The sequence below is a fragment of the Dendrobium catenatum genome, unplaced genomic scaffold (assembly GCF_001605985.2).
Source record: "Dendrobium catenatum unplaced genomic scaffold, ASM160598v2 fragScaff_scaffold_1557, whole genome shotgun sequence".
Lineage (NCBI taxonomy): Eukaryota > Viridiplantae > Streptophyta > Magnoliopsida > Asparagales > Orchidaceae > Dendrobium > Dendrobium catenatum.
The window spans coordinates 6,385,492-6,400,751 of record NW_021320019.1 but is presented as its reverse complement, the minus strand read 5'-3'; the positions used below and the strand labels follow the sequence as shown (position 1 = coordinate 6,400,751).

Genomic DNA, 15,260 nt, shown 5'->3' with positions numbered 1-15,260 from the left:
ATTTTCCCCTCCCTAATTCCCCAAGCCCTTTTCCTGAATCATCACAAAAACTCCCCACTACCTCCACTCCCATTGGGCCAATCGGCCCCTTGGCCGAACCCCACCATCCACCGCCCCCTTCCAGTCAACTCCACCTTGCTCCCTTGCCAAATTCGTGTTGCCAAATTTCGGGGCTGATTCGAAATTCAAATTCAAACAATTTTAGTTTTGAAATCTTTCCTTAATTAGTCAATCTATTTTTGGAAAGTTTCTAAATTGACACTATTTTGAATTCAAATTCAAATAGAGTCAATTAAATACTTTCCTAAATTCTAATCTAATTTAGGCAAGCTTGTACACTTGCCAATCAAACCCCACACCCCACCATGATGCCCCCGGCCCCTCTCTCCGAACCCATTAATGCTCCCTTAATTATTTCCTAAACCCCAAGTCTTCCTTTAGGAAATATTTCCAATTCTTATTTTCCCTACTTGGCCAAAATTTTCAAAGCCCTCATGCCATCTTATTTCTTTCCAAACCTAATAATGGGTTTTAGGAAATAAATTCCCTACTCCCTCATCATTGCCGCAGGCCTATTCCCCCATACCCGCCCCCTCTCTCAAATTCCCTCTTCCCCTTTAACTCCCCACTTGAGTTCTAAGCCTTCATCCTCCCTCCACTACCCCTATTTTTCTAAAGAGAGAAACCTGAAATCTCTCTCAGATTTTGGACAAGATCTGAAATTTGTTCTCAGATTTTGGGAGGAAATTTGTCGCCTAGCATTTATGAATGGCGGATCCAGAGTCTGAATACGGCCTAACCTACGACGACGATGGCTTCGTGGATATTCTCCGGTCAACTTTCTTCGACATTAATACGAGGGTCAATCACACCGTCGAAGACTACATCGGGCGTATTCTGGATACCTTGGTGGAGGCAATTGACGAGTACTTTAAAGACGTTGAGTGGAGGATCTCCACTGCTCCTTGACTAGAGGTTCTCTTTTCCCCTTTCAATACATTTCTTGAATCTAATCTTCTCTTGTAGTCACAAAGGACGACTCCTACTGCTCATGCTAAGCTTAGCAAACGTAGGGTTTTGAGTGCACCTCTGTGTTGATTAATTCTCGTTGTTAGATTATGGATTGTATTGAAACTACTATTTTAGCATAAAGTAATTTACTAATTTACTTTGAAAGTTTTCCAACTCTCTGGTTATGCGATTTAGCCTAAGCGGGCATGACCCCTTATTCGTTTTATTTCGTTGTTTTGAGCTGCTATTAGTTCTTCATTTTATTGTAATCAAGAGTTGTGCAAATTCCTAATGAATTGATTGCATTCATACGTAGTCCTGCATCAATACTCTTTTAATAACAACTCAAAAGCATCACAAAAAATCTCAAACACTTTATTGAAAGCAGACAACTTATGCACAAGTTTATTTAGAAGGTAATCATAGAACTCAATAAAAATATGATCAACAAATTTAGCCCGTTTAAACTCTCTTCCTCGGATATTTCATAATTGGAGCCATAATAATAATAAACTTTTTAATGAATTATCAATGAAAAAAAGTCAACTCATGAAAACTCTAAATATTGTGTCTATTAGTATGTTTTGAACTTATTAGAAGCAACAGATGATCAATCCCTAGACAACCACAGAAAGATCTTAAATAGGTCACAAAGCAATAGCTCTTTAAATTTAGGTGAACATTTTCAATTTCTTCAACATCAACCACTTTCCTAAGATGCACGCAACAATCAACTATTCTCATGCAATAAATTAAATGGTACTCAAAACTCCCTCAAATACAAGCATGGTCACCCATTGACTTGGTGTTTAAGTGAAATGTAATTAAATAGCATTCAAAACTCCCTTCAAATCCCTTTGATCAGGCCCTCCAAGAATAAAAATTAAGATTTACAGCCAATAAAAACAACCCCCTAGCTATTCTAATTATAGCTTGATTGAAAACCCTAGCTTTTCCATTCATTAATCTTTGTTTCTTTGCCTATAAAAGCATGTAATGTATTCTATTTTCAGATTAGTGAATAAATTATTGAGTTTTGTGTGAGAAATCCCTTGGAAAAGCTTGGCAGCTAATATAAACCATCGGGCATGGGAATTCAAGTTTTATCGTACTGTGATTTATTTTCTCTCCAACCTGCCTCTCAATTTCTAACCTTAACCCTAGCATAGTCATCACCCTCAACCTCTCCATAACCCTAAAAACATCCTCTCCCATCTCTACTAATTATGAACTACTCTCCATCAACCCTAAATAAAACCCCTCTCGAGTTCAGTCCTCCCACAATACTGTACAACAACACAAGGCCCTCCATAAGTCTCCAACCTTCTTCCAAGACCTCATAAATCATAATACCACCATCCACCCTCTCAGCCAACCACAAAACTCCACACAATAATTTCACTATCGGACTAACACTAGGCCTACCCTCTATCCCATCATAAAACTAACTCTAAACTTCTCCAAACCACTCCAAGGCTCTTCACACATCACCACAAGCTACCATCAAGCCAAGTATGTTCCTTCTCCCAAAAGATCATCCCATAACCAACCATCATATTATTTATCATAGATAAGGCTCCATGGGTACCATCAAACTAGCATCCAAGTAGAGGAATCAGAAGAGGAGCAACTGCTGGTTCAATCAAGACATCTTCAGCAAGCATCAACAATTGGTGATTGGATCTCCACTTGTGGTAATCTCTGCAATCCTTCATATTAAATGCATTTGCTTTGGTAGATTCATTTTTGAAAAAAAATTGGATTTTGGCAATTATGTGAATTATTTGCATAACTTCCGAGTAGTTTAACACCAATTACCGGCCAATGATCCAAGTACAAAGCCTATCCCAACCATTGACACTACAGAGTCACATGTTAGTGAATGTGTGATCCACTAAAAAAAAAAATCTAATTGTTGATCAAGTTTTAAAACGTATAACCTAAATTTAAGTTTTCTTATAATTGCTTTTGAAGTTTATACATGTTTAATAATATTTATGAAAAATTAATTGTCTAAATGGTGTTTCAAGAACCCAAAATGAAAAATTAGTTGTCTAACTAGTGCTTCAAGCACCATTAATATTGATTGGTTGTTTTTCATTTTTTGAGTCTTCAAGCAGCAGTTACAATCACAGATTTGAGGGAGTCTTCAAGCACTCGACTTAAGGTTTTCTAAAACAACTAAAATGATATCTACTAAGAATGCATACAAAGGAATTTGAGGATTTACAATTCACGAAACACCAATAAGAAAACTACTTATTTTCTTTAAATGTAAATAGATAATACTTAAATTAAAACTCTACTAAAAATGAAATGATCGGAAATGCTCCATGAAATTATGCAAAGATTTGAGTCACATAAAATCAATGAGCAATTAAAAATTAATTTCAACCAATTGAATTTTAGTTTATCAACATGGAGAACATTAATTTAATTGCAGATAAAAAAACAAAACAAGGATAAGTAGGAAAATACGAAAAAAAAAAAAATCAGAGCTCATGTCGACATAAAGTGATGATTCGCCCAAAATTAGGTAGGCCCATTATATCGCACTCAAATTTGTCAAACAACCCACTTAACTCACAAGACTAATATTGGAAATGAGAATTTTATCTCGGTAAAGTTTAATCAACTACATACCTCATAACATAATTTATAAACACCTCATCCCCTAGGGTAGTAGAGATAGTTGGCACATGATCAACTCAATTAATATTTAAATTATGCCCAAAAGATTAAATTAATTCCAATGAGTTAAAACTCACCAAATTGCATCCTCAATAACCGGCAACAACAAGCCCATAGGAGTTATCGAGTGTTGTAAGAACAATGCTGCAACTTCCACAACCCAAAAACATAATCAAGATCGCAGGTCAAAAAACTATTTGTGCCTTCAACATCAATTGTCAAAACAAGAGAAAGGGTTAGCCCACCCACAATAAGAACGTCCAAAAATCCAAATTCTGTCACTCAAAAATGAAGAAATAGCTCCAATTTTCCACTTCCAAAGGAAAAACCCAATTGCCATACGAGACTCCCAAGTTTCACGAATAGATGAATGGCACAACCACAACCAACACTTCCCATAATATGCATTCCCAATAGTAACTTATTTCACCAAATTATAATAAACCTCTATGAAAATTAGACCCAAATTGAATCAAGATTGAAAACAAGTCAAATCACAAGAATTAACCTTAAGGTAGCAAATGAATAGACCCCTCTCTAGATTGTCATCATTAGAATGCTTTTAACTGTGAAAACTGAAAATAACAAATAAAATTAATCTATTGTTTAAAAAAATAAAAAAAGTTTGTTCTTCTTGTTGATAAGACTAGAGAGGGAGTTGAAAGTAAACTTGAATTATGGAGGTCAACATTAGAGACTAAAGGTTTTCGCTTCAGTAGATCTAAAATGGAATATATGGAGTGTAATTTTAGTAGTAATAGACCTAGTGAGGGGATTGCGACTTTGGGTGATCGAGTCATTAATAAGAGTACACATTTTAGATATCTTGGATCTATTGTTCAGAGTGATGGAGAAATAGATGGGGATATTATCAGCAGAATTCAAGTTGGATGGTTGAAGTTGAGGAATGCATCGGGCTTGTTGTGTGATAGAAAAGTACCCCTCAAACTTAATGGAAAATTCTATAAGATGATAGTGAGGCCTGCAATGCTTTATGGTGTTGAATGTTGGCCATTAAAAGAGAAGCATAATACTAAGTTAAGTGTGGCAGAGATGAGGATGCTCAAGTGGATGAGTGGCTTTACCCTTGGAGATTTGATACGAAATGAGCATATACGTGAAAAGGTTGGAGTAACTCCAGTAGAAGATAAGATTAGAGAGAGTCACCTTAGATGGTTTGGTCACATAAAACGGCGGTCTTCCAATGACCCGGTTAGGAGAGTAGAGGTATTAGATTTGACTTATGTTAAGAAAGGTAGAGGCAGACCTAAAAAGACTTGGTTAGAAAATATTAGGAATGACCTTTCTTTATTAGATTTAAACAAGAATTTGGCCTTTAATAGGACACAATGGAGAAAAAGGATTCATGTAGCCGACCCCACGTGTGGGATAAAGGCTTGATGTTGTTGTTTAAAAAAATAAGTTAGGCTCTACGCTCAAATTAATGCTTGGTGTGGTGATTCTAACAGCATAAGATTTTCATCAGCTATGGTAGTTGAAAGTAGACTTAGAATGTTTAGACAAAAAGAGTAAAAAAATGCATCCAACATAATAGTGAATAAAATTAGTGTCAAATGAACAGGAAGAAAAAGGTAGACCAAAAATAATATGAATACAAGTTATTTAAAAAAATTTGTAATTAATAAATTTAACGCCTCATGAAGCACTAATCATGCAAAATGAGGACTCAAAATCTACCCAAAAAATTAAGGCTGATGATGATAATGATATACCTTGAGATTTATACTTGATTTAGACATTTTTTAATGTTCTCAATTTATATATTCACACATATACAACTAGTTTTAGGCATTAAATCTTTCTATTAGGTGATCCCATGACCTAGAGGGGCCCTATCCTTTGCAAGATTCCCCCTCACCCCCAATCACTATCATGCCCATCTCCCATAATTAGATATTGTAGCTCACAATTGTTCGATAGACCTAAGCAAGGAATATAAAACTTGAAAATGAACTTGACTTCGATTACTGGTGTATAAAACAAAAAATGCAAGCAACTCTCATAGATCATTATACAAAAGAAACGAATCAAGAGTAAGATTAAAATAATTTAGTTGCACTTACCAGAAAAATATCAAAAGATATTGTAAATATATTACTATACAACTGCTACAAACAAAATCATGGGAGCTTGCTGATCTTGTTGATGGAATAGTATGATCTGAAGGAAAAATATTCCTCATTTTTATGTAAAAAGATCCAAAGTCACTGAGAAACTTAGTTCTGATCTCCTTTTGGCGTTTGAGAAACAGGGAGCCAAATAGTGATGAGGAAATAACACTTTTCTGACTCCCTGATATATTGCACTCCTCCATTCATTATCCCGAGGATTCTCCGGCAAATGCTTAGTCCAAGGCCTTCTTTAGTCATCCAGCTTGAGTTATTGAACATATCTTGGACTACGTCTGGTGGTAATCCCTCACCAGGGCAAGCTATCCTGTTCAAAAGCAGAACAGAAAAGGTTAAAATCACACGGGCTTTTTAACTGGAATATTAAATTTATAAGAGAATTCTTTCATTGAAAGAAATTCAATGTACAGCGTAGACAGAGAATGTATTTCATTGCCCTCATTTTCACGAAGTACACAGGCAACCAGACAATGTACTCAAGTAACTTTGTTCTATCAATCACCCTCTAAATTACTGGCATGAAATTCTGAAGATTGAAAAAACAAAAACACAGATTCAGAAACCAACAGTTACTTCTTTTTGCTCCTCTTTTATTGATATGGAAATAATGAAGTGGGAGACATTAGCAACTCAAAGGAGCAAGGAACATAAGAAATAGCATGCTTATGCCCACAAATATCAGTCTTTCTAAACTTCAAACGCATGTAAAGGGGTGGATATAGCTTGCCAGAAACTGAGCTATTTAAGAAGAATTTTAAAATGTAAACTTTACTAGCCAACTCAAAAAGGCTTCTATCGTGTAAGAGAGAATAAAAGAATGGCTGACAACAAGAAAATTCACAAAACTTTAAAGTTTTTTACCCGACAACTTGGGTGCGCTTTAGCATTACGGATGCAAGATTGAATAATATAATGTTTTCTAATACAACTATTATGATGTGTTGTATATAAATCATGCAAGAAAACTCAAGAATTCACAAATTACAACCCACTAAATAATTCAATAGCTTGATTTCTTTAAATTTAAACAACAAATACAAGAACTATAATGCAAATAATAATATAATTATTCAATAAATCTAAAGAAATTAGCAAGAGAGTAACAAATATAATTTTGTTGAGCTAAATTTGGAAAAAAATCAATACCAATATAAGCCAATAACGACTTTTCATACAAAAAAAATTGCCGAATTAAAGTGTCAAAGAACAAATAGGTTTCAAGCCTTTATAAAGAGATACCATTCTTGGAATTTGATATTTGCACCATATTTAAAGGAATCACACATCCAATTTGCACATATGAAATTAAAATTTTGAAAGGAAACTTTTAATCAATTAAAGTTATAAAATCATGTCTCTCAAAAGATCCATTTACGGATCATGCATCTATAATTTAGTAGATATGATAGGCACAATATAAGCTCACTTCAAATTCGAATAATTCAAAATTCAAGTAGAGCAAAGTGACCTTTGATGCTTGCCCAATTTAATTAATGGTCATGCCCGTACACCAACTTGAAACCCGTAAAACCATTGTTTTGCCAAATTGAGAAATTGTATGGATAGCAGCAAGATACTCATACCCATCACGGTAAGGATAACCATAAGAAACAATAAAGCCAGAAACTAGCACAGTTGGCATAAAGGAGTCTCAGAGGAAATAGAATGTCTTCAACTACAATCTCACATAAAATTTCTCTTATACATCACATAAAATTTTGGAACTATCAAATAATTAATTGTTAGTTTCTACGAATATCTTAATGCAAATCGAGCATATGCAATCAAAGGGTTGTGTAAATTCACTACGTCTCTATAACATAAAGTTCAATAAAAGTCTATGGAATTTCAAAGTTGATAATGTCTTCAAATGGACACATACATATAAACCTATTAAGAGATGTTTTAGAGAAAAAGGCCAAAATGGTCACTGGATTATTTACATGGAGTTAGAGGCAGTGTTTTTAAAGCCAAATCAAACCAACTGGTTCGACTGGTTCAACCATGAACCGATCCAGCTGCCAGTTTGGTCAAGTTGGAAAACTAGATTCGCATTGAACTAGTGCGAACCGATTGAAATAGCCCGTTCAACCGATAAATCGTTGAACCAGTTCTAATTTGGCTAAACCGGCTGGTTCAATAAATATTAATTTTTATTTAAATGAAAATTTTAATATTATATTTTGATTTAATTATTTTTTTATTTAAATATATATTTAAAAGCATATGCTTATGCAAATAAATTTAACTATAACAAAAAATGGCTAGCTTGCCACATCATACAACTTTATTTGTTGCTTATGATTTGTACTTTACACTACATAAAAAGAACAACTTAAAATTCTCCTATGATGTGGGACTAAGAACCTGTGAGAATTCTGCATGAGTTAAAGTGTTAAACTATCAAATTGCTTGATTTTAAATTTGGGCTGAAATGCATATAATTTAGTAAAGTTAATAACATAATTTTTTTATATAATAAGATTTATATATTATATTATTATTCTTATTAAAAAATAGATTTATATTTATGCATTTATATTATTAAACTTTTTAATTTTACGACTTATTTATTATGCATATAATTATATTTCTAATATACATATACTTATATTCACATTAATGGCAATCGAGCTTCTTAATAAGCTTTATGTTGAGCCTTAATTGAGCTTGGTCATTAGTTTTAATAAAATAGTTGTGTATTCTTTATTAAAAATATTATTATTCCGTAATTTTTATTATATTTGAATAATTTTAGTATTTATTATGCCAATCGGTTTAACCCCGATTCGACTCTAATTGAACCATCGAACCTGAACATCACATTCTCCCTGTTCGTAGTCTGGTCCAACTTTCACAACCTTGGTTAGGGGTGTCAAAACGAGTCGAGGGTCGGGTTCGAGGCCGACTAGAAATGAACTCGACTCAAATCCAGCTAACCCAAACACGACCTATTTAATAAACGGGGCAAAAACACCAACATAAACTAAATTTTTTAGCAACCCGAATGACTTGAAATTAATCCGTTAACCCATTTTTGTTAAAAAAATTATAATTTATAACTTATTTATTTTAAAATTTATGATATTTGATAAAAAAAATATTGTGATTATACCCACATGTAAAAAAATTAAGAAAAAAATATGTTAAACATGTCATTTTCGGATCAATGGGTCAAACTGAACCCAACCCGTTTATTTAACAGGTCAACCCGAACCTAAATTTTTAGATTGGGTTGGTAGGTAAGGTCAGTTATTGACACCCCTATATGAAGTCATTTTAGTCCCAATTATTCAATTTTGTCCTTGACACCTCAAATTTAATCTAAAATAGTCCCTATGTTGGATTATCTTGGATTTGAATCAAGGACTCAAGGGATTAAATTTAGCACATTAGATAACATATGATAAAGTTCCAAGATAATTGCTATGGAGAGTTCTTGAAAAGAAAGGAGTTAATAATGCTTATATTCAAATCATTAAAGATATGCATGCAGGAGCTATTACTTGTGTTCAGACACAAGGTGTTTTGACCAATTATTTTCCTATTTTGGTTCGATTACCTCAAGGAAGCCCGTATCTTTTCATGAATGTTCTCACTAAACATTTGCAACAGGATGTACCTTGGGGTATGCTTTTTGCTGATGATATTCTTCTTGTTGATAAGACTAGAGAGGGAGTTGAAGGTAAACTTGAATTATGGAGGCCAACCTTAGAGTCTAAAGGTTTTCGCTTGAGTAGATCTAAAACTGAATATATGGAGTGTAATTTTAGTGGTAATAGACATAGTAAGATGATTATAACTTTGGGCGATTAAGTCATTAATAAGAGTACACGTTTTAGATATCTTGGATCTATTTTTCAGAATGATGGTGAAATAGTTGTGGATATTATCAGCAGAATTAAAGTTGGATGGTTGAAGTGGAGGAATGCAATGGGCTTATTGTGTGATAGAAAAGTCCCCCTCAAACTTAAGGGAAAATTCTATAAGATGGTGGTGAGACTTGCAATGCTTTATGGTCCTGAATGTTGGCCATTAAAAGAGAAGCATAATACTTAGTTAAGTGTTGCAAAGATGAGGATGCTCAGATGGATGAGTGGCTTTACCCTTAGAGATAGGATATGAATGAACATATACGTGAAAAGGTTGGAGTAGCTCCAGTGGAAAATAAGATTAGAGAGAGTCGCCTTATATGGTTTGGTCACATAAAACGGCGGCCTTCTGATGACCTGGTTAAGAAAGTAGAGGTATTAAATTTGACTTATGTTAAGAAAGGTAGAGGCAGACCTAAAAAGACTTGGTTAGAAAATATTAGAAATGAACTTACTTTATTAGATTTAAATGAGAATTTGACTTTTAACAGGACACAATGGAGAAAAAGGATTCATGTAACTGACCCCACGTAGTGGGACAAAGGCTTGAAGTTGTTGTTGTAGATAGTTTGATAGAAAAATGTCCCCACCCCCCAAAAAAAAAATTAATAAATAAATAGTCCAAGGATAATTTTAACCTTTTTTTCTTGATGAATTATATATTATAAACACACCATTGGTAAATGGTAATATCAGACTCACCCATATGTGTGCTCTTTAGTTATAAAGCATACCAGAACACTCAAACTTCTATTGATCCTTCAATTTGACAGCCCATATAAGTACTTAAAATTTTAATCGGGTTCCCATTTTTCAAATATTTTTCAAAATATAAATAATTAATTTTATGTCTGCATCAGATATAATAATTTCAAGAAACTCATGCATATGACTTAAAATATAATTTCCATTTGGAACACATCAGCAAAGAATATAGAATAAAAAAAGTCATTTCAAAAGCGATAAAACACTACAAAAATATAATCATGTTTCTTTATCATTCTTAATAATTCTATAACAAAATCCATACTCATATCCTCCAAAAGATTTATATGGAATAGGTAACAGTGTATAAAGCCTAATATTTTATTTCTCGCCTCTAGTTGTTTGACATATTCTACATTATGAAACAAACACACAACGTCCCATTTTAAACTTGGCCAGTAATATCTATCATCATTCATGATCCTAGTTTTATCTTGATCAAAATGCCGTACAATATATCCACCATATAGATCTAAAATAAAGAAGACTCATAGAAATGAATCAAGTTCACTTGAAAATAGATCTTCAAAAATGGGATCTTTAATATGCATAGACCAAGCACTAGTTCAGTCGAGGTACATTTCATCGAAATACTTACCATCTGCAGTATTCCTTAATGTTATTGAAACTCATAATCTTAATTTGCATAGCATCAAAATGATAACCATAATGCTCAAGGCATCTGTGGGTTTATTATCAGTTTTAGCACAATGTTTTAATACAAAAAAGCACTCTTGAAGTAATTGACCCATTTGGCAAGCTTCTATCCTAGCATTTCTTCTGAGCTAAAATATTGTAAAGCCTTTTGATTTGAATGTAAAACAGATTCCGTGGGCAATAAATAATTTTTTGGATAAAAAAGAAATAAAAAACAACATAAAACTCCCTATCATAATTAAAATATTTATATCTTGTATCATTTATTTTTTCAAAAAAATAAAGATTTGGGTGTTTATCCTAATTCCTACCATAATGAGTTAAGGAACCTAAAATTTTTTATTAAAATCTAGCAATCTGTTAGACCGGTCCAATATTGGACCAGTCCAGCCGGTTCATACTAGACCGGCTCAACGAAATGGAGGCGGAACTCTTCCGCCTCCTGCAGATGCCGCATGAGCCGCCGAAGCCAACGAAGCATTTAAGGAAGGATTGATGTAGACAAGGGGGGCTTTGCTGTTTGGAATTCCTGTGCAGGAAATTTAAGGCTTTTATATGGGAATATGAACAGATTTTTGGGATAGAAATTGAACAGTTTTTGGGCTGTTTTTGGACAGATTTTTGGGAAGATTCCTACTACAGTTTTAGGTGCCTTTTGGCCTTTTATCTTCCTATTTTAATTAGCTTTTAATTAAGTTTTAGTGGCTATTTGTATTTCTTTCTTAGGTCTATAAATAGTAGATGTTTTGTAGCTGTTAAAAGGAAGTTATATGTTATATGATGTGATTTTTGGAAAGAAACCTGAGGGTTTTCTTGGATAGCTTGCGAGCTATGCCACTTCTTCCTCTCCTCTTCTAGGAAAGCTTGCGAGCTTCTCCTCTTTCTTCTCGGGCTTCTAATCTCTTTCGTCTCTCCGCAAGTGCCATTCCATATGTATCCTTCTTCTCAAAAGTGAAGCAACTTTAGGGTGTCGTTAAGTGATTGAGTCAAGTTTGTAAGTCGTTTTAATTTTAAAAGTTTGTAAGTCTTTCTTTATTTTATAATATTAAAGTTTGTTTTGTCTAATTAGTCTAATTTTTGTGAGTTATTGTAATCTTTTATTCTCTAGAAAGACTCTCTTTTTTGTGATCAAAAATTTGGGTCCCTCCCCAAATTTTTGATTACATCAAGGATTTTTTAGGGATTTGGGAGGGAAATTTGAATGTAGGGACTGTTTAGGGATTTCCTTTTGATTTGTATGCATTAAATACTTTGTTTTCCTAGGATTATGGCATCTTGAATTTGGCTGAAACTTGAGATCTCTCAGATTTAGGTTTTCTTTTGGGCTCTAGCGGCGTCTAGAGATTTGGGAGAGATCGATCCTCCTCTCGAATAGAGGATCAATTGTATCTTGCTATTTTCCGTTTCCCTTTCATTAAATAATACAAATTATCTACTGCTTTCGTGATTTTGTGCAGATTTTTGTGAAGAATTCTCGCTGTTTTCCGAAGATTGATAGGAAATACTTGAGATCTACAAGTGTTTTCCATCACAATCTTAATACGAGAACTTTAATAGGTTTCTTTGAAGGCAATGTTGGCAGATTTCATTAATTTCTGACTCTCCATTTTCAAGACAAGTAGCAATCTATGCCATGAAAATACTAAATCATTCAACAAAGAATCAATAAAAATGAAAATCAACCCATGGAAACTCCAAATACTACTGATAGTGGGCCAATGACATGCATTGCCCAAATCTTTAATTTTATTTTTTAAACTTTCTAGATCAATAAATAATTCTTCTGCACATTATAAATCCTAGGAATATGAAGATTTGATAAAGGCTCATAACTTTTTTCAGATTTAGACATAACTTCTTATATTGTAACTTCTACGAGACTTTTCTAAGATGCATTAAATTCTTCTTCCTTGATTTGCTATAAATCAAAATTCTGTTAAAATATACAACTACAAATTTTCCAACAAAAGATTGATGAATATGATTCATAATCCTCATAATAGTATGAGAGGCATTAGTTAATCATTAACCATTTATACAAATCATCTTTTACTTTGAAAGTTATATTTCACTCATCTTCTCCTCTCCTATTTACTTGATGATAACCACTTCTCCAATCAATTTTCAAGAAAATTATAGAACATATCATCTAAGCTTGATGCGAAAAATTGATATTTGAATGTGATCTAATTAATTGATTGATAATCCACACATATTCTCCAATTTCCTTCATTTTTAGGAGTAATCAGGTACCGTGCAAAGACCATGATCTCACAAACCAATTCATCTTCAATAGCTAGTTCACCTATCTTTTAATTCCACATGTTTCATAGAATTCATTCAATAGTCGAATAAATTAGCTTATGATGACCCTGGAGCTAAATTAATTGTGTTGAATATCCTCTAGTGCTGGTAGCTTGTCTGATAGTTTAGTACGACATAATTCCTTGATTCAAAGAACAAATTACTAGCATCGTTGGGCACTTATATGCTCTCAATTGCATCTTGGTCTGATTTCACAGCTATGAAGGCATAATTATCCCCTCAATATTATTTTTCTTCTCAAAAGCATGTTGTCTTAGATGATATATAGGTATTTTTAGTCCATTTTGTGCACTTGATCATTGATATGGCAGTCTGAGTAGATTTTAAAATAATCCTCCTAAGCATTAGACTTTCCAAAATGAATCACACCTAAATCTAATAAATAAGGTCAACCTAGAATAACATATACAATATCCATCAACCAAGAAGTCACGCCAAGCCTTATTGGTGTGTGGCAAGTTGAACAGGGATTAGAAAACTTTGGATTACAAAATTATGATTTTATCAACTCAAGCTACATTGAAGGCTATGGATGCGGTTCAACTTTTAACTTTTCATTCATTCAGGAGATGATTTGGCAACAACATATATGCAACTTGTATTGTCGATGATAACCATGCAAAGTTTTCACACATTTAAAGTTTAGACTTTTGAGGTTCTCTTCCAATTAGGCTCGGCTAAAGGAGTGACAATGATAAATCTCAATGATGTTAAAAGAAATTTTTATCAAAGCATCCTGAGAATCACACATTTTCTTATTTAATTCATGCACATCTTCCTCCTAATCAACTTTGTTATCATCTGCTTCCATATTAATGTGCAGGTATCTATTATGAAATTCAATTGCATCCGTTTGGAGAGATCTAAAATAAGCCTTCACAGAAAACTTGGATAATAATGGTGCAGCTACCAAAGTTTCTTTTGATTCATTGTTGCTAATGGTGTCACTCCCTTCAATATGATTGTTTGGGCTCAGAGTACTTTGGTGAAAGAGGAATTTCATTCATATGAATAGAGTCTTTGGGTGCAATAAATCTAGGTATTTGCTCAAAATCCAAAGCTAGTTGAAAGGAACATTATGGAAAATTGTAAGCCTTTTGAGTTCAAGTCTTAATCTAGTTTTAAATTTATAAAGTCTAGTGTTCAAATCCTTCCTAATTTCTAAACGTAATAACAACTCTTTGAATTTATCCATGCATACTATAGTCGTAGTTCTCAGTTTAAATGACTTCAACTAATTGAGCAGTTAATCATGACATATATTAAGTATTTCATTTAATAGCATATCATTTCAACCCATATAGTGGTATTTTACAATATTGAGTGTTAATATCGTTCTACACCTACTCATGGAATTTTAGCTCAACTAGTAAGTTCTAGTTTCGCAAATCTTAAATTTCATTCTCCTTATATTGTTTGTAAACCAAAGAATATATCCACATCCATTACCCCATCAAAGAAAGCCTTCAATCTAAACTCCCATTGTAAGTAGACATATCCACTTTAATTTTTCAAGTTAAATTCTCATCAATATTATAATTTGATGTTGGTGATTATCATAATTTAATTTGCATTGGTATATCATAATTTAAAACACTGTCATTGCTAGGTCCCAAGTCCTGGATGAGAAAAGTGGAGGGTGGCGTTATGTAGTCGACAGCCAGCGTAAAACTTGTCGAAAAAATCATGACATTAATCCTTTAAATCAATTTGGATTCATGCCGAGTAGGTCTACTATGGAAGCCATACATTTATTGACAGGTTTGATGGAGAAATATAGAGACAATAA

The 15,260-nt window shown here is 33.3% G+C and overlaps 1 protein-coding gene across 2 annotated transcripts in view; it reads right to left on the bottom strand.

Annotated features, from left to right (window-relative positions):
* Positions 1-15,260, bottom strand: part of LOC110102745 (phytochrome B) — a 41,595-nt gene that overhangs the window by 10,493 nt on the left and 15,842 nt on the right. Inside the window, exon 4 of one of the 2 annotated variants that reach the window (XR_002303870.2) lies at positions 5,787-6,159. Coding sequence is in view for 1 of the 2 variants with exons in the window: in XM_020831205.2 (XP_020686864.1) it covers positions 5,940-6,159 (220 nt within the window). In the remaining variant the exon portion in view is untranslated. Of the gene's footprint in view, positions 1-5,710; positions 6,160-15,260 lie in introns of those variants that run through there. The other variant, XM_020831205.2, reaches the window with a different exon arrangement.